At 33.0% G+C, this 24,356-nt stretch overlaps 2 protein-coding genes across 4 annotated transcripts in view; both read right to left on the bottom strand.

The window, feature by feature from the left end:
* The window catches only part of Clbn (Nuclear export mediator factor NEMF homolog Clbn), a 54,994-nt gene extending 46,896 nt beyond the window's left edge, over positions 1–8,098 (bottom strand). For all 3 annotated transcript variants that reach the window (XM_069832605.1, XM_069832606.1, XM_069832607.1), the window contains exons 1-3: positions 7,881–8,098; positions 6,897–7,068; positions 4,733–4,935 (exon numbers count right to left, since the gene is read on the bottom strand). In XM_069832605.1, coding sequence (XP_069688706.1) covers positions 4,733–4,935; positions 6,897–7,068; positions 7,881–7,936 — 431 coding nt within the window. In that variant the 5' untranslated portion in view covers positions 7,937–8,098. The remainder of the gene's footprint in view (positions 1–4,732; positions 4,936–6,896; positions 7,069–7,880) is intronic.
* A 1,666-nt stretch (positions 8,099–9,764) lies between these two features.
* LOC138704276 (uncharacterized) lies at positions 9,765–24,108 on the bottom strand. Its single transcript, XM_069832145.1, has 6 exons — positions 24,032–24,108; positions 19,633–19,724; positions 14,154–14,355; positions 13,130–13,313; positions 12,145–12,331; positions 9,765–11,355 (listed from the first exon to the last, which is right to left on the bottom strand). The coding sequence occupies exons 2-6, from the start codon at positions 19,719–19,721 to the stop codon at positions 11,196–11,198; spliced, it is 822 nt and encodes a 273-aa protein (XP_069688246.1). The 5' UTR covers positions 19,722–19,724; positions 24,032–24,108; the 3' UTR covers positions 9,765–11,195.
* Positions 24,109–24,356: the final 248 nt, after the last annotated feature.

Here is a 24,356-nt window from a genome sequence, read left to right as displayed (position 1 = left end):
CAATTATCTGGGTTGTGAAATATCTTATCAAAATGAAAAAGATGTGAACAAGAAAATTACCAAATTTACACAAATTCTAGGAATAATAAACAATGCATTAAAAGCTAAATTAGTACAAAAATCTACAAGAATAAAAATATATAATACATTAGCATTACCCACCCTTTTATACGGAAGCGAGATTTGGTCATTAAAGAGAAAAGACATGAACAGAATCAAAGCAACGGAAATGAAATTTTTCAGGAGGACAGCAGGATATACTCTTTTAGACCGAAAAAGGAATGAAGAAATTTTAGAACAATTAGAAGTAGAGTCAGTAGAAGAAAAAATCAGCAGATACAAATTCAATTGGCTAGACCATGTAAGAAGAATGGAAAATTCAAGAATCCCAAAAATTATGATGCAATATAAACCTAGAGGACATTGTCGACCAGGAAGACCTTTAAGAAGACTGCTAGATGGGGCCGAAACAGGTCTACAGAAGCCTAATTCGTGAAGGATGATGATGATGATGATGATAATAGTAATAATAATAATACAGTGAAACTTCCCAATAGCAGACACCGCGGGGGGAAAAATTAAATGTCCGTTATTGAGAAGTGTCCGCTATTTAGAAAATTGTTAGTATGTATACTGTATATTAAAATTTCTCATACATATTCAAGACTATATTTTACAGCATATTGCAGTAGACAGTGAGATTGTTTACAATATTCATCCAGAGAAGAAATCGTACCAGTAAATGTTTTGTAAATGAAATAAACATCAGTCACTGTACCACTTCACCTTACACAAAGAAATCTAGAATTGCATTCTCAGTGTATGATTTTAAAACAACATCCTTGTTTTTCAAAATTTCACTAACCTGAGTTTTTCCCACATTAAACTTTGTGGCCAGCTCACGAACACTTAATTTCCCCTTCTCACTATGCTTTACAATATCCACTTTCTCTTCTAGTGACAAACGTTCACGTTTTTGTGACATTTTTAATGTGACTGTACTTCCGAACACTCAACTTGACAAACTAATAAAGTACAGACTACTCACGTAATGTATCACAACTAACAACAGCTGTGCAGCTTACCTTCAATAAAGTACAAAAACGTTCAAATGCACGATAATGATTGTTGCAAAGAATTCTGTTGGAATTCCGTTTAATTTACAACCGTCTTTTTCTTTTTTTCTTTCACGCTGTCCGTTATTTGGAAGTTTTAATTGTTTTTGGGAGATACATTTCAGTGTCCGCATCCGTTATTGAGAATGTCCGCTATTTGGAAGAATTTTATCATAAGAGCCAATGTTATTTTGCAGGGGAATTTTAAAATGTCCGCTATTGAGAGGAGTCCGCTATTCTGAAGTGTCTGTTAAGGGAAGTTTCACTGTACTAAAAAATCTAATTATTAAATATAGTTTAATGAGTGCTTTTCAGTACCTCTAGATATGTTGTTGTTTAGTCAACTGTCTAAAGACAGATCTAATCCTCACAAGCGATACCAATAAGGCATCGCTCACGAGGTAACTAAACCAGGCGATAATGGGGTAGGGTGACCAGTTCCTTTCCCTGCATTGCATACATCGCTAACTAGTAATATGATTACATTAATCAGACTTCATATGCATACAAACAGTTGTTCGTCCTCTGACACATATCATCAAGAGAGATGTATTGACTGATAATAGAAATGTTGTTGTTTTCTAATGCCAGGCGTTTGACAATAAAGTCATTTGACCTCTTGCACTACAATATTTTTCAAAGATATTATCATGGCCAGCCAATGAAGCACAGATTTTGAGGTGTTCCGAATCCATTTCTTGGTTTGAGTTGCACAATGGGCAGTTAGGGGACTGATATATTCCAATTCTATGCGGGTGTTTGGCCAAACAATCATGGTCTGTTGCCAATCTAAATGTAGCTACAGACGATTTTCGTGGTAAATCGGGAATTAACTGTGGATTATGATGCAGAGAGTTCCATTTTTTCCCTTGGGATTGTGTTATCAAATTTTGTTTGTTGAAGTCTAAGTATGTAGATTTAATAAATCTTTTCACAGAGTAATACGTAGATTTAGTAACAGGTCTGTAAGTAGCAGTGCTGCCCTTCTTTGCTAAAGCATCCGCATTCTCGTTTCCCAGGATTCCACAATGGGATGGTATCCATTGGAATACAATTCTTTTATTGAGTGATATTAATTGAGAGAGCATTTTAGTTATTTCTGCTATTTGAGATGAAGGTGTGTGTTTAGAGATTATTGATAGAATAGCTGCTTTGGAGTCTGACAATATAACTGCATTCTTAAATTTATTGATATGGCATGGAAGATTCCACTTATTGCAATGATTTCTCCATCAAAACTTGTTGTTCCACATCCAAGAGATCTATAATTATTAAATATAGTTTAATGAGTGCTTTCCAGTACCTCTAGATATGTTCTTGTTTACTCAACTGTCTAAATACAGGTCTAATCCTCACAAGCGACACATCGCTCATGAGGCAACTAAACCAGGAGATAATGGGGTAGGGTGGCCAGTTCCTTTCCCCTTGCATTGCATACATCGCTGACTAGTAATATGATTACATTAATCAGACGTCAGATGCATACAAACAATTGTTCTTCCTCTGACACATATTGTCAAGAGAGATGTATTGACTGATAATAGATATAGGCCTACATATCAGCCAGAACCTTAATCAGAGGTCCAGTACTCATTATGAAATAAAAATAGGCTACAATTGTGTGCTTGCTATTATTAACTATTTATAAGAGTAAAAATATCAGGGAAGCTGTGATAATGATGCAGTCCACACTGACCATGCAAGCATGTCTGATGTGCATGTTCCTGGCTGGAAGCCAAAAAGTTAACAAGCTTGCTATTAAGTTCATAATATGCTTATAAGTTATAACAACCTAGCTAGGGATAATACATTTTTAACCAACAATAAAAATCATTACTTTGACTTTCTTTGAAAGAAAAGTAAATCAAGAGTCTGGCGTTGTAGACTTCTTGACCAAGGCAAAATTACGAGATAACCACTGTTCATTTCAACAGATGTCTGTGGACTAACATTCAGGTTGACATGGCAAGACCAAAGGCTTTCTAGCAGACAAAACATGCATTTCAGCAACCTATCCTGTGTTATTTAAATTTATACAATAAAAAAACTTAATTTTGAAGTGAAAAGAAACGACCAGTGTACCTTGTATCAAGTCCTCTCATTTAGAGATGGATCATTTTATGTGCTGCAAACCTAAAATGTGGGAACTCCAGTTTCATCTCACTGCTGAAGAAGCTATAGTAAGATTTATAATCCCTTGAAGACCTGCCCTTGGGTAGAACACTATCAATGAATGAATGTCTATTGATTACAGGTAAATTTCGAACTTCTCAATCTCGGATCTAAATATAAGCATGGTAATTACTAATGACAATGACTCAATACTTTAAACTTAATAAAATCGTATCTTAACGACAGAATTCAAATAACGAAAATTGACAATTAATCAAGTGAACCTTCAATTATTAATACAGGTGTTCCCCAAGGCACAGTTCTAGGACCTATTTTATTTTTAATATATATTAATGACTTATTAAAAATTGACTTACAACAATACAATGGTGTTCACTATTCTAATGCAGATGACACAGTTTTAATTTTTGGTGGAAAAACCTGGTATGATGCATATAATAATTCAAATAATGGACTTAAATTAATAAAAAAAATGGTTTGACATAAACTATCTTTCTATCAACGCAAATAAAACTATAATTATTCCATTCTCATTATCTGAAAAATGTAACAAACCTCCTACATCTATATTAAGTATTAAATTACATAATTCTGATTGTTGTCTTATACAGTGTAAATGTCCGATTATTAAAAAGTCCTCTGAAGTTAAGTATTTAGGCATGATTTTCGATAATCATTTAAAATGGAACCAACACATTAATTACCTTTGTAATAAATTACGTAAAATAGTATATTATTTTGTTTTATTGAGGAATTACTTGTCAATAAGTTTATTACGCACAATATATTTAACTTTATTTCAATCGGTAATTATGTATGGAATTATAGGATGGGGTAGCTCATTTAAATCCAATTTTAATCCACTTTATTTATTACACAAGAAAACAATTGCAATATATCTTCATAAACCTATTGATTTTCCATCTCAAAAATTGTTTTTAGACTTTAATGTACTTAACATAAGACAAATTTAGTATATTGTATTAATAAAATTCATACATAAAAATCGAAATAATTTTGAATTGTATTCTCTTAGTTATGAAACAAAAGGTATGAATTCTTTAAAATTGTTTGAACCAAAATGCAACACTGTTACAGTATTTAATCACAGTAGTAATTTAGGCCCAAGAATATATAACAAATTTATATTTAAATATCCTAATCTTGTCAATTCTAATAGTTCTAGTATTAAATTTAAAAAGTTGTGTATGGATTTTATAAAAATTGAAAAATTGTAGATTTAAATTTATATATTATAATTGCATAGTAGACATAAGACAAATTGTATTGTGTATTTATTAATTTCAATTCAGGAATCCGCTCCTGAGCACGAGTTGTACTCTTTCAGGGGCGAGCTAAAGTTTTTCTGTATATATTATATTTTATGTTATAATTATTAGCAAAATAAAAATAAATAAATAAATTACCAAAGACAGCCAACAAAAAAAGTACTGAATTAAAATTTAAAAAAATACAAATCTTACCTGACTTCCTCACCCTCAGTGTGGGGTCGAAGAATATTCAAGATTGTCATATTGCAGTCTGTAAGTACAATATTTCCACGGTCGTATAATTCCAGTATTACATGGTAGGCAGCTTCACCAGAACCAAACTGCAAGTCAACTATCCGATCCATTCCCAGCTGCTTCAAGCTCTCCAGACGCTTGTTCCGCAGATGTTTTCGCATCTATAAAATAAAGATTAGGTAATTAATTAAAACGTACAAGAGGGTTTAAACTTACTTACTATTTACTCACTGGCTTAAGGAACCCGGAGGTTCATTGCCCCCTCACATAAGCCCACCATAGGTCCCTATCCTGAGCAAAATTAATCCAGTCTCTATCATCATATCCCACCTCCCTCAAATCCATTTTAATATTATCCTCCCATCTACGTCTCGGCCTCCCTAAAGGTCTTTTTCCCTCAGGCCTCCCAACTAATACTCTCTATGCATTTCTGGATTCGCCCATACGTGCTACATGCCTAGCCCATCTCAAACGTCTGGATTTAATGTTCCTAATTATGTCAGGTGAAGAATACAATGCATGCAGTTCTGTGTTGTGTAACTTTCTCCATTATCCTGTAACTTCATCCCTCTTAGCCCCAAATATTTTCCTAAGAACCTTATTCTCAAACACCCTTAACCTATGTTCCTCTCTCAAAGTGAGAATCCAAGTTTCACAACCATAAAGAACAACCGGTAATATAACTGTTTTATAAATTCTAACTTTAGATTTTTTGACAGCAGAGTGGATGATAAAAGCTTCTCAATCGAATAATAACAGGTATTTCCCATATTTATTCTGTGTTTAATTTCCTCCCGAGTATCATTTATATTTGTTACTGTTGCTTCCAAGTATTTGAATTTTTCCATCTCTTCAAAGGATACATTCCCAATTTTTATATTTCCATTTCGTACAATATTCTGGTCACGAGACATAATCATATACTTTGTCTTTTCGGGATTTACTTCCAAACCTATCTCTTTACTTGCTTCAAGTAAAATTCCCGTGTTTTCCCTAATTGTTTGTGGACTTTCTCCTAACATAATCACGTCATCTGCATAGACAAGAAGCTGATGTAACCCGTTCAATTCCAAATCCTCTCTGTTATTCTGGACTTTCCTAATGGCATACTCTAGAGCAAAGTTAAAAAATAAAGGTGATAATGCATCTCCTTGCTTTAGCCCACAGTGAATTGGAAATGCATCTGACAGAAACTGACCTATACGGACTCTGCTGTATGTTTCACTGAGACACATTTTAATTAATTGAAAGGGTTTAAACTAGCACTCAAAATATGAAACAGAAAAAAACACTACCAATACGTCCAATTTTTAGTGAGTATAAATTAATTGATCACATATAACAGATTGATCGGTCTAATGCATTTCCAAAACAACTTTTACACTTTCAAGACAACAACTTTTATCAATTTCACTATGCTGTCATCTAGCGACTGCAAAAGAAGTCACGTTATAACTCTGATCGAATTGCATACAGTAATAGCTTGCTGTTTTACTTCTATCTAGCGGTCATTACCAAAAACTTCATTTTCGATGGTGGAGTTACTAGTGGTTATTCTCTTTTATATGTTGCCATTTTATAACATGGGAATCGCCAATCTGGTATATATGTGATCAGGGGTTTCGCACAGAAATAAGGGTGGAAAGTTGCTACAAAAGTGGGGGCAGTAGAGAGGTGGGATCGCTTCATTGAGGTGAAAGAGGTAGACAGCAGCAAAGGGAGGTACATGCATCTCATATCCGACATCCGTGCATTTCGTTACTGATAACAGAGAAAAGGAACGTTTTCGTAACATACCAATGACAGGTTTGGTTACATTAGTTTAGGCTTTTGGTATGCCTCGTATAATAAACTCACAATTGTCTAAGAATGTCACTATCCCACTCAAACCCCTCTCCCACACTATCCCATAGTGTCTTTGGTGATGGAGCCTCACTATCTGCTACTGTGAAGCTTCACAGTTTCATTATTGGTAGTAGCGAGAATGGAATTTCCAACTGAAGTGACTAACGTCATATGCTAGGTACCAGTACCTGTAAGTTACTGCTATTTTCACATATTTTTCCCAATCCCAACATTCAAAACTCACATTTACAACTTTGAAACTGGTTATAAAACTTACCTTCATACTAAATCCCGACGGTGCAACATTTTTGGGCCACTCAAAAGCAGTGGAATGCAGTCTGTTACCGGATTCCAGAAGCAAGATACATTTCTCTTCTGTTCTCTGAAGTTTTATTAAGTAGGTTTTGTGATCAATATCATAAACTTGGGCAACACGCATGCCAATATACCTGTAGAAATTAACAGAGCAGATATATGAATTATGGTACCGGAATACAATTTCATGTTAAAAGTATAATCACTCACATATAATCATCATATAATAGGAAAACGTTAAAAAATATGCTTAAAATAAATTTATATAGGGCCTAGACCTATTTGGTAATTATGTGCCCTGGACCTCTACTGCGGGATGATGGCCTGGCTGATGCTTACTAGGTACATTCCTTCCTTTCCTTCTTACTTCAAAATTCCAACTTTGTGAACAGAAAATAAATTACTGGTACTGAAAAGTGCCTTTTCGTAAGCATGATGATGCGGATTCGACAAAAGCAGACAAATCTACTCTTTTTAGTATTTCAAGATATGTCAGTGAGAAATCCGTATACTGAAATTTTCCCCATAATTTCCCTTAAATACGCAATATTCACTTGATAATTCAATGTAGGCCTACGTCTACGTTTAAGGGGAAAACATAGCATTTTATTTCTTTAAAAATCTTACACAGGTCCTATGTTTTTTTTTCAATATTTATCGTTATATCAAACCCTCGTATTATAGTGAACGCAATGACCATAAATCTTTTGACATTTAGCAACACCGGTATAAATTAGAAATAGCCTAGCGCTCTTAGAGATCGCTGGTATAGGTTAGATGAATTCTAATTAGCACGTCAAATTGTAGGTTATAATTTTATACAGGACTTTATGCAAGTTTCTTCACAATCGAAATTATGTTTATTACTTTATTTAAATTTACGAAATACGACATCAAAGACACATGTGTACAACAAAAGTAACTATTATTAAAAACACATACTCACTTTTGAAGTTCTGTGACAGTGCATACTAAATCATATGTACTAAATCTTGTCTTCATTGTCGTTGCTCTATTACAAATATCTTGTAAAAATCGCGTAAATTCACGACGTAAAAATTTTTCAGAACCACATCTATGCTGAAACAACACACATTTGCTGCTCCATGTAATTCGTCAGTCATTTGTTCGCTCGTGTCGCCCTGTCAGCAGTCGTATCCCCTTCCCTTGGCTTTGCCCACTCCCCTCCTACACAAACAAGGCAGATGAACTTTCTGATCCTATTCGGTGATTTCAAGTGCTACCATCTTTGCGGGAACTTTAAATTACTATGCTGTATTTATTTTGTACTTTTTGTTTTTCCCTATACGTGGAGTTACAGATTTCACATCTTAATCATAAAATTCTTTTGAAATGAAAAGAAAATATGGCCTTCCTTCAATTATCCACATGAAATTATTTTAATTAATATATTCCACACGGTTTAATGAAAAAATATGTATGTATTTATCCAGTGCCTACCCACTTCACTTTACGTGATTCGGGTTCCGCATATTGCGGATAGATGGCGTTCTTAAATATAAATCACTGAAGCAAGGTCTTAAATGTATAGAATTAAAAGCAAGAAATCTGAATATATCATTAAATTTTAAATGTCCATTTTCATAACAGAAAAATATTAGAAATTACAATATTTATATATAGATAATAATAATAATAATAATAATAATAATAATAATAATAATAATAATAATAATCCGTAGTGTTACAGTCCATGAATAATCGGTTAGGTTTCTAAATTGAATAATCTGAATGCTATGTACTGTAGCTACATTTTTTGTTGAGCCACCAACGTAGCTCAGTCGGCAGACTCGCTAGTCTGTTGATTCAGAACTGCGCTTGGGCTTGTGTTAGATTTTCGTTTGGGCTGACTACCTGGTTAGGTTTTCTTTCGAGGTTTTCCCCGACCATAAGGTAAATGCCAAGTAATTATGGTGAATCCTCGGCCTCACTTCATCTCGCCAAAAAATTGTAATCTTGTAAAATCTTGACTTGTTTCATGAAGGACCATGACTGACCAACCAGCTGCTGACCTCACGTTCATATGCCTCAGCAGAGATGAACGATCATCCAACCAGTATTGTATTGTGTGATTAGCACTATAATCCCTCACTATTATCACTAACTTTCGTAACCAGTTTTCGCTATCTATTGTAGCTTTCCAATTCATCACGATGTTCGGTGGGCACCAGTCCCATATACTGGCCGAAATTTCATGAGGAAATTTCTCTCCCATCAGGACTCGAACCAGTGTGCATTCCGTAACGTAAGTCTTAGGCATGATGCCTCAGACCAAGACACTACAGCAAGGGACATAGACATACAGTTATTTCATGTACTTTTGTGTATAATTAATCACACATATTTACTTAAATCACACAATTTATAAATTAAGTCAAGTCAAATGCTTTAATTTTTGGATAATATAAATTTAATGATGCTTTTGTGTGAAATCTGGAAAACTAAAATTCATCTTCTTTATGTGTGTGTAATTTGTATGTGTTTTGAATAATAATGCAAGAAATTAAAATAGTATTATCATACACAATATAAAAAATGAACGAAATTGTTGTACAATGCGTAAAATATATTATGATAAATTATGTCACCTGTGTGGCATTAAATTTTTAATTGGTAGCAGGACTGAACTGCAGATTTTTAAAGCTAGGTATATATAACAAATGAAACATGAAGATTAGAAACTGTAAAGAATGGTTAGAAATTATAATTTATAAATAAATATACGCAGAAAATATAAACATAAAACAAGAAATGTTTTAATACGTTTAATATAAATTACATATAAATAATACATTAAATTTCTCTAATTTTAAAGAATATATAATACATAATTACAATTTCTGTCTGCTAGTAAAACAATAAATTTATCTATATGTTGTATTTATTATTTTACACAAATAATATTTTTGAGTAAAAACATAAAGATCTTAATAAACACCCTGTATTAGACTAGCAATTTTCTTATCTGACAAAAATTAAGATAACTTAAAATATGTGTATATAGGTATTGTCCTGAAAAATTATTCTTCAAGTTTCATTATGGTGATTTCTGAGTCTAATGGAATGAATCCCGAGTTTTATACAAATGTAGTCTTTAAACACATTTACAAAAAATACATTACAATAAATTAGGTACTGGTACAAGCCATTTTGATTGTGATAGAACATCAAATGTCATCAGTTTCTTGCTGACAACTTCGTGTTATAAGAACGTATGCATTACGACTGAATAATTTGTCACCTTAAATACATTTTGTACTCTGTGTTATGGACAATGGCTTGATACCAATGCAGTAGTCGAGAATAAATCAACCATAATGAAAATGTTTTGTCAGACAAACATCTTAACAAATGGAAATTCTGGAGATGAACTGTTACTTCTTTTTTTCTCATTTGGTAATATTGATAGGATCAAAAACATTCAAATGTAGAATTATTCCATATCAAACGCCAGGAAAGCCTCATGTCCTACGAAAAATAATCTGTTAAAAAATAAGATGGAGATTCAAATGCAGCAAAATAAAATTGCAATTCAGGTCACAGAAAATAGCCTATCCTTTATCTAAAGCAATAATTATTTCCTTAAATTAATTAATGACAGAAATGTCTCGAGTTCTTATATTATTCTTCTTTCGTAAAAAAAATTCTCAATGGATTTGCAATATTATGAATGCTTGATCTTTATCTTCCTGATTCCTGAGAGTATAGTATACTATACTACATACATGATTAAGATATAAGTTGTACAATATAGCATAGCATAATATCTGCATTTGTGCCCTAACTGTAACCTGCAGAATTCTTCCAGCATTTTTCCTCATGTCAGTGACTTTTTTTTTAGTGTAGAATTATATTGAACTTTAAAAACAAAACAACAAATGTCTCAGGATTCAGGAGGTTAATAGTGAATTTAAATCTGAAATAGACTTTTGTATAAAAAAGTTGAAAATACGATTTTTTGTTTACAAGAAAAATGTTCAGTAGGAGTACATAATTCTGTACAAATTCTTTAAAAATAGGTAGTACCGGTAATTCACAAAGGAAATATGTCTTGCACATATACCCAGGGCAGCCAGACAATATGAAGTGAACATAACCTTAATTCGTTTATTAACTGCTGTAAATATTAGTGACCTGTGCCTCTTTTCATTGACTGTGTGTTATTCACTCAAATGTGAATCGTCAAAATAGCAAAACTTAACAAAAACAAAACTATGTCCCCCCCCCCCTCTCTTTTTTTTTATTTCAGATCTGCCATGAGCCCCTTAAGAGCTGCGAAGACACTTTCTTTGGTGAACGGACATCTTGCATATGTTGCACCACAGTTTCCTCCACTTCGTCCCATCTCCACTGCCTGCTTGATGCTTGTTCCATCTAGCATGAAATTCACCATAGAATTTCTAAAAAATAAGAAATAATTTAATTAACATCTGAATGTCCCTTTAATGTTTTTAATACATGCCTACGTAATTATACTTTTTAAAATTAACATAAGAAATTGATATGAGTAGATATTGAACTTCTTACTTATTTACAAATGGCTTTTAAGGAACCCGTAACTAACACTAACTAGATTGAATTTCTAGTCATAAAAAATATATATTTTATATAACATGTGATATAAAACATCTAATGAGGAAGAAAGATGCTGAAATTTCCAAAAAGATATCAATAATATAACCTGATGGAAGAAGGACGAAAGGAAGACCAATACTGCGCTGGATGGAGAGGTGGATGGTTATGCTAGAACTTTTGGACAAAGAAGGTGAAGGTCAAGGAGGGTGGCAATGAAACACGACAGGGGACGAAATTCCTTGAGGAGGTCAGGACTCAGCAATGGCGCCACTGATAAAGACGATGATGATGATGATGATGATGATGATGATGATAATGATGATGATGTATGTATGTATTGTTTTAATATTATTTTATTTTATCTCTTAACCTTAAATGGAATATAGACATGGTGGCTGGTCCACAATAAACTGGGAACGGAAACGATAACGAGAACAAAAACGGAAAGATTGTTAAAATAAATGTATTTAAATGTGAGCATTCACAAATGACTATTGTGAATGCTCACATTTAAATACATTTATTTTAACATTATTTCCGTTATCGTTATCGTTTCCGTTCCCGGTTTATTGTGAACCAGCCTTAAGTAACAAAGAACCAAAGATTACTCTTACCCTGCTGCGGAGTCCACAACTGCATCTATGTTGTTGGCTGTACCATCATTTACTTTCTCTGAAGCCTGTTTCACATAAGAGCAAACAGCCCTCTGCATGCAGGATGAAGAATCAATATTGTACTGAGCCAATGTCTCATCCACCCGAGATAAAATGTCCATAAGACTCGCTTTCTTCTCATCGTCACCTAATATATAGGTAAAAAGAAAATAAACAAACAAAAATAACACTAGGCTACATATTCTAAGCACTGTTAATCTTTCATTTAACATTTTACCCCAAAAAGTTTACAAAGAAAATACAAAGAGTATGACATTACTTTTAGGGTGACCTTATGCAATGGAGTTTCGATTATTGTCGTTAATCTTTCCACAATTTCAACAGTATCGAAACGATAATTGAACCATCTATAAATTATGCTACAGTGACAATTTATTCATTCAGAAAATTATTTTGGTAGAATATGAAAATATGAAGTAAATATTTCAATGCTAAAATATCTTCGTTCCTAAACCATTTGAAGCAGATTTACATAATTATTTACAAAATAAGTTTTTAGAGATTGACAGTTTGGTTTATATTTAATATGGTTATTAATGGTTACCTTTGCGTATATTTAATATGCTACCAAATAAAATACCGGTAAAATAAGTCGACATAATAATAAATAACTCAATTTTTTACAATGAACTCAAGAGAAAAAAAAAGGTGTTATATTGACTGGACTAAACACTGATTACAATACAATACAAATAACTTTTCTATATTTTCTGGCAAAAGATTACACATTCACCTTACAGCTGAGGAAAAGTGTTAACTTACAGAGTTTTTATTCCCAAACTCAGTAATCAAAAAGCTGAAGAAAGTGCGAAAGTTAGGCCTACTTACTTCCTAAGTTTCATTTAATAATTGTGCACTACGAATTATATGTTATAAAACATAGTAGGCTATGACTGTGTGTATCCAAGTACACTGTTGAACTTACTTCGATATCCATAGCCACCACCACTTCCCCCATAACCCATGGACTCATGACCGGAACTGAATACATGAAGAATCTTTGGGAGAATAAATACAGCACCGAACCCTATTATGGCTCCAAGTACAACTCCACCAAGATCTAATTTCAGCTGGCCATTCAACCCATTCAAACCAGTAGAACCTGTATTCTGTTAACAAACAACAGTTCCAATTTTTTTATCTAGTATCAAAATATTAAAAGAATTTTAATATACCTTCAGTTTTATGCTGCCATCTCATAGATCTAATTTTAATTACACCATAGACTATAATAATTCAATATAAAGAACTTTTTAAATTATATATATTACGGTATTTTTTAAATTAATTTTAGGCGCAAGTTACTTCAAAATCCGGGCACATTCTATTTACACAAGAAATTAAATGTAATATGTAAGCATAGGTATTCAGATATACTAGTAAGGAGACTAATAAATTTTATTAAAAATAGTTTTTAGGTGAGTTTTAATGTCAGTTTAATCTTAGTAGAACCCTATTAAACAGACTGGCGGATTATCTGACTGTCTTTTTCTCGCTCTCTCTCTCTTTTCTTTCTACAGAAACACAGTACCGGTATATTAAATATTGTGACATATTATAATATTAGTAGCCTACGTATTTTTTCTAGAGAAAATCCATCAAGTTTGCATTAAAGTATTTAAACTATACAAACAAATATTATTATCGATTAACTTACACAAACAAAGGTTTAAAGTATATTGCTTTATATTTTACTGTAATGTATAGTGTATTTAGGCCTATGCCCTTTAAATACAACATAATAAACATATTTTGTTGCTATGAACGGGGTTTTAATGCACTTTCTGTTGTTCTTTTGCCTCATTTCAGTTAATCCGCACATTAGTTAAACTGATCAACCTATCCCCTCAATTAGTCCGGATTAACGAGATTTTACTGTATTTTTTATAACACTGATCTAAATACCATTTCCTTAAGATTTCTCGCAGAATTTGAAAAAAATTAATTACCTGAACTGCTGTAGTCCCGTAAGTCAGGAATCCAAACCTCGGTTCTTGCTGCCTGTCATCAATGGAGTTGCTTGCTTCTGCTGTAATGTCAGCTTTGTCATTACTTCTTTCTTGAATGTCTGTCTGATTGATTGACTTGGACTCCATAGCAACCTGGTCACCCGAGTGGGGGAAGAAGCTGCTGGGACTAGGCAGAAATCCTCTACAATCACAATCGCAATACACAGCAAAACCACAATGACTTCAACAACTAGTCCTAACCTTATACATTACTTTTGGACAATGGAAATGTTGTACATGACCAGAAGACTTGAAGAATGCACAAAAGGACACCATGGAATTATGCAGGTTAAAGAAATTAGTTTTTTTTTTTTTTTTTTTTTTTTTGCAGATGATTTTGTACCGGTACTTTTGTATTTTGTCAAAATTATGCACAATATTCGTATATAATAGGGTGGCCCTTAGCTATAGGTAATTTTCCGAAAGTTAAAATTGTGCTGCTCCCACCCCCTTATCTTGTTCCAATCAACAAAAAGATAATATGTGCAAATTTACAGCTCAATTGGACAACTGCTTGGCGACCCTTAAACGCTTTAAAGTTGGAACATTGTCTACGCAACGATTAATTCCATACAAAAGCGATATACTCCTTCCTATCTAGACCATTTTCCTTTTTTCTTCTTAGAGAAATTTATATGAACATCCTGGCAACCCCAGTAATTGTTCAAAAATATTCTGAATGAAATTCCCCAAAAGTTAATTCGAAAAATTCCTGAAAGAAGATAAAAATTTAAGTAATGCACACAACATCTATAAAAGAAACACATTTTTATTTACAACAATAATTTCTATAGAATCAAAACATTATGTAAATGAACGAACATAGAACATTATTTTTTCTAAGAGAGCATTTGGTAGCAGTTGAGTATTTTTTACGGTCTCTGGTAATGATCTGCAAAACAAATTGTTTCTCAGTTTCATCTTTTGTGAGAATGTTATTGCAATCCTGAATGAGTTGGACTTCTCTTTCTGCAACGTCATTCACAACAACTATCTTAAACAGGATCATTCTTTCAAGTTGAAAGGTCTTTGTCGAGGAAATCGGTGCTGATAGAAAATCTCGTGAAGAAAATTTTAGTACCACGAGTTACAAAAGACAACAACCGAATATTTGTAAAGGAAGATAAATCAATTTGATGCAGAATGTTCCTCTTCATTTGATTTTCTTTTTCTTTCTCTTCTTCACCTTCGTCTGCTTTCAGTATAACTTGAGCCATATTTGCTTTAAGTGCTGTTGGATAGAGCCACAGTTTCGGGAACTAAGTACCAGAGATGGTTAGAAAATTTATTTGCAGCAGCCTTACTGATTTCTGGATCAATATCCTGATAATTTATCAGTTCACGCATGAATAGGAAATCATGATAAAATGCTTTAATTGTTCTGATGACAAAAACCAGGCTCAAACATACACTCGAGCAAGAAAAATAATTTCTGTGTGTCTTGCTTCTCTAAATTTTTTGTAAGGCATTGAAAAGAAGTGCAATTTATTACCATATTTTCAGTATCATGCCCGAAAGCTTCTGCAGCAGCTATTAATGTGTAAACCCCACTGCTATAATTGATTTTGCACCTATCAAAATCTTCAGAGACACGCGGAGTAAAAAAACTGTGATGTAGCAAGCTGATGAGTAGTAAAATGTTGTTAGATTTCTTCGTAAGTCCTTTCTTTCCTGGCAGTGTCCATTGCATTACACTTCAATGCTCTTTCTTCCTTGTGTTTTAGTTTTTTATCTACACCAACCATGCAGCCTGGTCGCCCTTTTTGCCGCTGAAGCTTTAAGAAATTTTTATCCTCTTCATTTTTCATCTGTCCTAAAGCATCTGAATGAGCTACATCAAAGAGATCGTCCATAATTTCCACAAAAAGATCTCTTTTTTCTTACCTACAGTTCTACTCAAAATTTCTGTAAACCTTTCCATTCATCATAGAGATTCAATAACTTATCAATGCAGTGGTTAGTTCTTCTAGTAGGGATTCGTTCTTTTTGCCAAAAAATGGAAACTTCTTGAAACACTAATGCTACACTTTCCTTTGTTGAAATATTTACAATTCTTACATTGTAGGAGAGTACTCATAAAACTTTCCAATTCTCTCTCCGATGATTTGATTGCAGATGTAGCCAACAAGAGAGACATAGAAGTCTTTTTTTTTTTAACTTGTGTGACGAACTACCTGAAGAGGTTGATGCCATTTTACAATTCTAGGGAAAAGACGTCTTGAAAGTCACTTTACACCGGCAGTCGGCAGATCAGCACAGACAGTTTTGAAATAATAATTGAAAAATCATTCATCAAAGACAAAATCATGTTTAATTACAAAATAAGTGAATAAAGCACATAAAATAATAATAATAATAATAATAATAATAATAATAATAATAATAATAATAATAATGGTTTATCTAACAATATTAGAAAAAAATATTTTCAGGGTTAAAATTTAAAAAATTTCATGGTCGATGAGATTCTCCTCGCAGTTGTCCGATTGAGCTGAAAATTTGCACAGATCGTTTTTTTGTTGATTGAAACAAGATAGAGGGGTGGGAGCAAAACTTTCAGAAAGTTGAAAAATAAGGGCCACCCTAGTATATAATTTATTATTTTTTAAGATAAATTAAAATTACAAATTACAATTAAGAAATTTTAAGTACCAGTAATGGTTTTCTATGGAAAATTTCTTGTATAGAGCAACATTTATTAGAATGATGACGCATTGGAAAGAATAAACAAGCCTATATTTTTACAAAATTTCATCTCTATGAGAAATTAAATCAAACATAAAGTAGCCTGCACAACAAGTGCATATAAACACAACTCAAAAACAAATATTCTCATGGGGGCAGATAAAAAAGTTTTTTTTCTTCCACCATCTTTTTTTAATTGAATTGAATTGAACTGAATTGAATTTAAAAGGGGGAGGGCTATAACAGCCCTAGCACTGCAACCTAAAAGATCTATTGTGCATCCCCGTCATGATATCCTATCAGTCAAATAGTTTGATGTTCTTAATGAACTGAATCAAACTACGGACTGGGACAGTTGATAGCTCATCAAGCTTTGGAAAATGTTTTCCAAAGATGAGAGCTCTTTGATGAGCGAGTGCATTGCATTCACACAGTAGATGAGTTACAAACTCATCTCCCTGTGAACAACGAGTACAGGTTGGATTGATATTATGACCCATCCTGTACAAGTTCTTCTTGAAGGGACAGTGTCCTGTAAGGAATCCAACTGCCCAGCAGAGCTGATCCTGCTCAATTTTAACAGGTCAGTTGACCTGTTTTTATTAAGGGAACCAGGTAGTGATTAGGGTTAAAAAATCCGATTTTTTATTTGTGTTTTAAAAAAGTACAAAACTTGCTCTTCAAAACAATATAAATATTGTAGGGGGGGGGGGCTAGTTCTGCAGATAAGCCCTTTAAATAGCCTCTTGAAATTTGACGGTGCATGTAATTCATACATCCTTTTTTTTTAAATGCAGTTTTCCATAAGTGGACATTTTTCAAACTTAAGTGCATTTTTCTCTGAAACTACCTAATCAATTTACATAACATTTTTATAATGTTTTTTGCAGCCTGTGTTCTACTTAGTAGACCTTCGAGTTTAAGAATACCACACACATAACACGAGGAAAAAAATATATGCATTGAAAAAAAATTGCAAAAAAAAGGTTAAACAAAGTTCAATATTTTTCTATTTCACTAGGAGTGAAATATTGAATCAAATTTTGCTTTAGAATTTACAGTATACATTACTAGATAATTAAAAAAATTACAAGGTATATAAGTGAAAATTGTAGCAAGTAGTGTGCACCTGAAGAATGAGGTACACTTAGCAACGTGGGAAAACAGGTTATCAGTTAGGGCCTTTCTTTTGCACTTGGATACGAAACTAATTAGTTGTCTCTTATATCACTGAATTCAGAATGATTGATTGTATAAGCATGAAAATTGTTATTTTAATCTGAGCACTAAAAGCCTAGAAATATTGAACTAAACTTTTGTACTGAAATTTTATAATCGCACAAGCATCACTACCCAGTTCCCTTAAGATCTCTTATGAGGGCCTTTTAGTGTTTACAGCCCTCACTAGAGTTCCAGTATTCCACCATGTTAATAATAGGTTTGTTCTAGCATGGATCGGAATCGATTCTGAACTGCCTGATCATGCACAGTAGTCCATTATGTGTTCCAACAAGACTAGAACTGATTCTGAACCGATACTAAACTCCCAATTCTCTCTTCCAACGTGCTTCAGAACTCGTTCGGAATGAGTGAATTTGGTTCTTGATTAAGAGCAGAACTGGGAATTCTGAACAGTTGAAGCATGCACAGATGGTTTAATCTGAAGTTATGGATAAAATGCTTCAAGACTAGGCAGGTTTCAATAAAAAAAATAGTCGATCATGAGTGATTTGGAAGTGATAGTATCGAAAGAAATTCGGTATTATTTCGGAAAGCGTTCTGAATTGCTTGCTGCAACGAACCTAATGTCAAAACATTCACTTATACAAATTTTGGCCACTTGAGTGTAATTACGAGGGCCATAAAAATAAGTTTTCCTCAATACATAGCAAATATGCATCTATAGATAGTTGCTACCACTAGGATCGCTACTATCGTCTCAACAGAGACAATGCGAAATAGTACCTGCACAGTCTATTGTTCCTAGTACCATCATCAACTCAAGCTTCGTGACTGTATATACCAGACTGTGGTTTCAGTTTCGTCAATGCTTACGAAAGGGCTCGGATTTCTGTACGTCATAATTTTATTCTGGTTTGTTTTTACAAATTTCAGTTAAATGAAACACATTTATAACTTTTCTGAATACGATGACATGGTTTTCATTAGCCATATTAATGAATATTTCATCGTATTTTAGCAGTACGTTATAATTCACCAAAAATTTATATAAAAACCGGAACATATTTTTTGTGATATTATTTTTGAGTTTGGTTATTTATTTTGGATTACTTTTCCTTAGAAATATTTTGTGGTTAAATGCATTTTGAAGGTAACTGGATTCGCCAGCAGTGAGTTGTCAAAACACAATGGACAAAATAATTTATTAGAAATATGGCCAGATTGTTGCTGGTCGGTGTTATCTTCACCACACCCAAACATGTGACACTTAAAGGCTGGTTCACACTAAACCGGGAACGAAAACGGCAACGAGAACAGAAATATTGTTAAAATAAATGTATTTGAATGTGAGCATTCACAATTAACTATTTTGAATGTTCTCATTTAAATACATTTATTTTAACATTATTTCCGTTCTCGTCATTTCCGTTCCCGGTTTATTGCGAACCAGCCTTAAGAGGTTTCAACCCCGGTGTTGCCAGGTAGTATTTCTTATTTGAATCTATGTCGTGTTTTTATCTTGTAAATAATAAACAAAATTATGAATTCTTACCCTGTAGGTTCATATTTCTTAGGAGCAGAGAAACATACATCGGTGGTGAACAAGAATATCGCTAGAATTAAAATTCTTGCAGTGCCCATATTCTGAAAAATAAATAAGAATAACAATTAATTAATGTTAAACGATATTGATGATAATTAATATTTCAAAATAATGAACATTCATGTCAGCAACTTTCCTGTTGTCGAAACTGTATTCTTTAAGGGAACCGAGTAGTGATTAGGAGTCAAAAATCCGATTTTTTATTTTGTGTTTTTTAAAAAAAGTACAAAACTTGCTCTTTAAACAATATAAATATTATGTTAGGGTATTTCTGCAGATAAGCCCTTTAAATGGCCTCTTTAAATTTGGCGGTGCATGTATTTATACATCCTTCTTTTTTTTTTTTTAATGCAGTTTTCCGAAGTTGACATTTTTCAAACTTAAGTGCATTTTTCTCTGAAGCTACTGAATCAATTTACATGAAATTTTTACAGTGTTTTCTGCAGCCTCTGTCCTACATAGTAGATGTACGGGTTTAAGAATATAACACACATAACACGAGAAAAAAAATATATGCATTGAAAAAATGTTAAACAAAGTTCAATATTTTTTTTGTAACTAAATTTTGCTTTAGAATTTACAATATACATTACTAGATAACTTTAAAAAATGCACGGTATATGGGTGAAGATTGTAGCACGTAATGTGCACCTGAAGAATGAAGTACAGTAGACCTACACTTAGTAAAGTGGTGACTACTCTGATACATCTAAACCTAAAAATAAACAGTTTCTAAAGTACGTTAAAGACACTTTTTACTTGGATGTAATTTAAAAATCCAACAATTAACATTAACAGAAATGATTCTTATTTTGATATGGTGTTTTCGAGAGTTGTTGATTCTCTTGATTTCACTTATCAGCATCATATAATCTATTTTAACGGGTGTTAAACAAGTAATTCACACAGATTGTTGTTTTGTTGTTTAGTCAACTGTCCGAAGACAGGTCTGAACCTCACAGGTGATAACAACAAGGCATCACTTATGAGGAACCTAAGCCATGAGATAATGGGATAGGATGGCCAGTTCCTTTTCCCCTCTATTGCACACATCGTCGACTAGCTATATATACATTTCAATTCCAAAAGCTAATTCAATAGTTAAAAAAATGCTTCGAGTATGGTAAGTGTATTGTTAAATAAAGACACACTTAAATCTTACAGAAAAATGCATTTATTTATCCTAATTACATTACCCGAATTCCTGTATAGACGTTATAGACCATTCTTTATCTCGTGAAACCTACCTGCACGTCGGGGGAAGAAAAAAGTAGACTGGGAAGCTTCCCTTCCTTGCTAAGCTTCTACTTGCAGCTAGCTAGATCACTTACCCCCACTTTAAGGTTTTTACTATGTGCTACGGCGCACACAAGCATTTGGTTTCACGAGATAATGAATTACCTATACACAAGAATTTCCTCATATCTCCTTTCACTTTTTGTTCCGGACTTTTATTCTTTTGTACAATTATGTGGGAAATTAAACGGGGTAGGCAGTACGTCTCAAAAAGTTTAAGTAATTATTATTTACATAATTGTATCTCCAATCGAAAACTACTTCGGATAAAATGTTGAAACTTAAAGATAACAATATAACTAGCCTATATGTATGATTTCTCAAGATTAAAGTAAGCCTACTATCAACCGTTATGAAATTAGAATAAAACATTAGGCTATATACATAATACAGAAATTATGTCTTTAAATGAAAAATTCAGACGCAAAGTTAAGGAATTAAAGATATCTACTCAATTAGGCCTACTCTGTAAAAATTATATAATTCTAGCCGTTAAGGGAATAGAGCAAAATAAAACAATTACAGTAGGCCTATATCTTTTTGTTGAAACTTTACTTTTGTGTGCACATAATCAAGAATGCACTCTCAGAAATCGTTCCTAGCCACAAGTAGACCCTAATTTAATAACCAGGAAGAACCATTCAGTCAAAATGGCCGAAACATTTTCCCTGGAATTCTCGTTTTTTATATGCCGTAAATCTACGACACGAACCTCCAAGTTTTACTTCTCTCCCGGAGAAAGCCATGCTAAGGATTTCATCGCGCTTTAAAATTAATTGCCCTTGGTTAGATTTGAACCGTCGAAACTCGAGACTAACGGCTAGCAGTAAGTAATCGCAATATCATAAGGATGACACGCATGTTCGACAGTATCACCATCAAATTCTTATTCGACAAGTCTTCACAGAGACTCAGAAGATAAACGCAAGACTATAACAAAATAAGCGGAATAAATTAGAAATTATATTGGAAAGAGTATTATGTCGAAGAGAGCTAAAATTATCTTTAAAAGTTTCATATAAAAACATATGTTTCATTACGGAAGCGAAACTCGAATTTTACGAAGAGAGAATAAGATAGAAATGATACTGCACTAATGAGATTTCTAAGACCACCATTAAGTAAGAAGTCAAGATAAAACAAAACATAAAGAAATAAGAAACAGATTAAGAACTGATATCACAGCGGAATGAATAAAATAATATCACAGTAAAATTGAAGACTTGAAGTAAATAAGGATCTAAGCGCCATTTTAGTGAAAATGTTGTTTTTACTAGAATAACAATTAACGTACCTAACACTATAACATAATTAAGAATCGAAGTCTAGACCCGTTACTTTATCGTTTTATTAGGTGTACATAGCCTAAGTTATGTCTTGTCAGAGATTCGTGAAATACGGTTTTCAGTTGATAAAAGCAAACATTTTATGTTTCAAACCCTTCCAGGCCAAAATACCGTAAGTTTAAACTCGGGAAATAACACGAAATTTTTGTTTTTAGCTCTAATTTATCCGAAATTAGTGTTTTTCAAGATACATTTTGATTTTTTTTAACGAAATTTTTAAATGCGCAAAGCTTGATATTGATGTACAAAATTTTGAGTTTAATATTCAAACACTATTTCAATACAGAATTTTGAATCTAGTACTGAAACGAGATTTCGAGTGAATTTATTTTTAAATATTAAATAGAAATATCTTGAATGTTATGTGGTGCCTATTAGTTTATATTATTCACACATAGGATGGCAGACTGTTACAAATTACTCTACACAACAGGTAAGTACCGATATATATAAAACTGAAAGTATTGCAAAAATGCACAAAGAACTTTAAGATACCATTGATGTTACAGACTTTTAGTCTTTGTAGTAAAAATACATTAATGTATTTTGTACGATGAGAGTAAAAAATTAATATTTTTAAATGTGAAATAACATCAAATTTGTGTCTTTTCTGCAAATAAAACCGAAATTAAGCAAATGTTTATATTTAAATTTAAGATTTTTTACCATAAAATAGGATCCCTAATCATGACTCAATTCCCTCGAAAGTTTGATCCTTATTTACTCAAGAAGAAGAAGAAGAATAAGAAAAGAAGAAGAATGACGTATTAGAAAAATCACCATGTTGTAACAAAATATATCGTCGTTGTTCCTGCAATAACTCCTATGTGACATATTTATCGATTTTCAGATTTTTGCTATACTAAGGCCGTGTCTCAAAGCTCAAGTCCATACTACACACTAATGACTAACAACTAGGTGACTTGTAAACCATACACTAGGAAGCTTTGGAAATGTATGCTTGAATCATGGCCTTCTTCACAGACTATTTTTCTAAAAAACCATATCACTGATGATAGCACTGAATTAAGAGGGCAGTGTCCTAATGCTGCTTCATTACGAGTCCTGTGGAAAGGATAAGGATCTAATATATTACAACGATATTTAAAACATCGTAAAGAAAGTATTAACAATTCCAATATTTAAAGTTAACGTTTTATCTACATTATATTTTTCATTATTTCACTTCCAAAGCATTTTTAGATATCATAACCCCAATTGATGATGAGGTATCCATGTTTGTTTAGTGAACAAGTCAACAGTCAAGCAAGCATTTTCGTTTACTAGCTACTACGGACTTGATTGCTATTCACTACGTAACTTTGGATCGTAACTTCTGATGTCACATCCAGCTATTTAGTCAACAATCTAGTTCACTTCAGCTGAAAATGTAGCTTTGAGACACGGCCTTAATAACTTAAACAGTGATACAGCAAATAATAAAATCTCCGATATGTAATTATATTTTTTTGTTTCGAAAATGTAAGAATTCACAGTCTCCTATATACGGCTGCCATAGGATGAATTAATGTGTTTTTTCTTCCTACTGAAAAATTTTATATTTTGCACATAGGAGTTATTGCAGGAACAACGACGATATTAATAACTTTAATGGTAATGAAGAGCCTCACAAGTGTACAAATTATTGATTTTGTGACGTAAGAATATTTAGGAAGGAACATAAAATTAATAATATGTAAGCTTACTTTGAAGAAGTTTCTCGAAATCCTTTCGCCTAAGCAACTACAAAGTATAGTGTTGTACTGGAACAGACAAATATCAGACTGGTGATCATTATGTGGCGGGACATCTTTATATAAGAGAGGATGTCACACTCACCTACAATGATGTTCTTTTGTTGTCACTTTCGTTCGCAGTGTAGTCGTCTCTTGTTTAAAGTCAACCACGCGGACAGTTGACAAAAGAATGCGACTTATTGTCATCACACCAGCGTGACGTCTCAACGCACGCCCTCACGCATAATCACACCTCCGGCCTAACTGAGTGATCAAGGGTTTGAATCTTGCGAGT

This window comes from Periplaneta americana, chromosome 8 (genome assembly GCF_040183065.1).
Source record: "Periplaneta americana isolate PAMFEO1 chromosome 8, P.americana_PAMFEO1_priV1, whole genome shotgun sequence".
NCBI lineage: Eukaryota > Metazoa > Arthropoda > Insecta > Blattodea > Blattidae > Periplaneta > Periplaneta americana.
The sequence above is the reverse complement of the archived record's forward strand: the minus strand, read 5'-3'. Positions and strand labels throughout refer to the sequence as shown.

Excerpts from the sequence above, each read along its gene's own strand:
- LOC138704276 (XM_069832145.1), bottom strand. The coding sequence starts at position 19,721 with ATGGGCACTGCAAGAATTTTAATTCTAGCGATATTCTTGTTCACCACC. Across the intron at positions 12,332-13,129 it reads TGGTGGCTATGGATATCGAA|GTGACGATGAGAAGAAAGCG; the intron begins GTAAGTTCAACA and ends CCTATATATTAG. Across the intron at positions 11,356-12,144 it reads GTTGTGGACTCCGCAGCAGG|AAATTCTATGGTGAATTTCA; the intron begins GTAAGAGTAATC and ends CTTATTTTTTAG.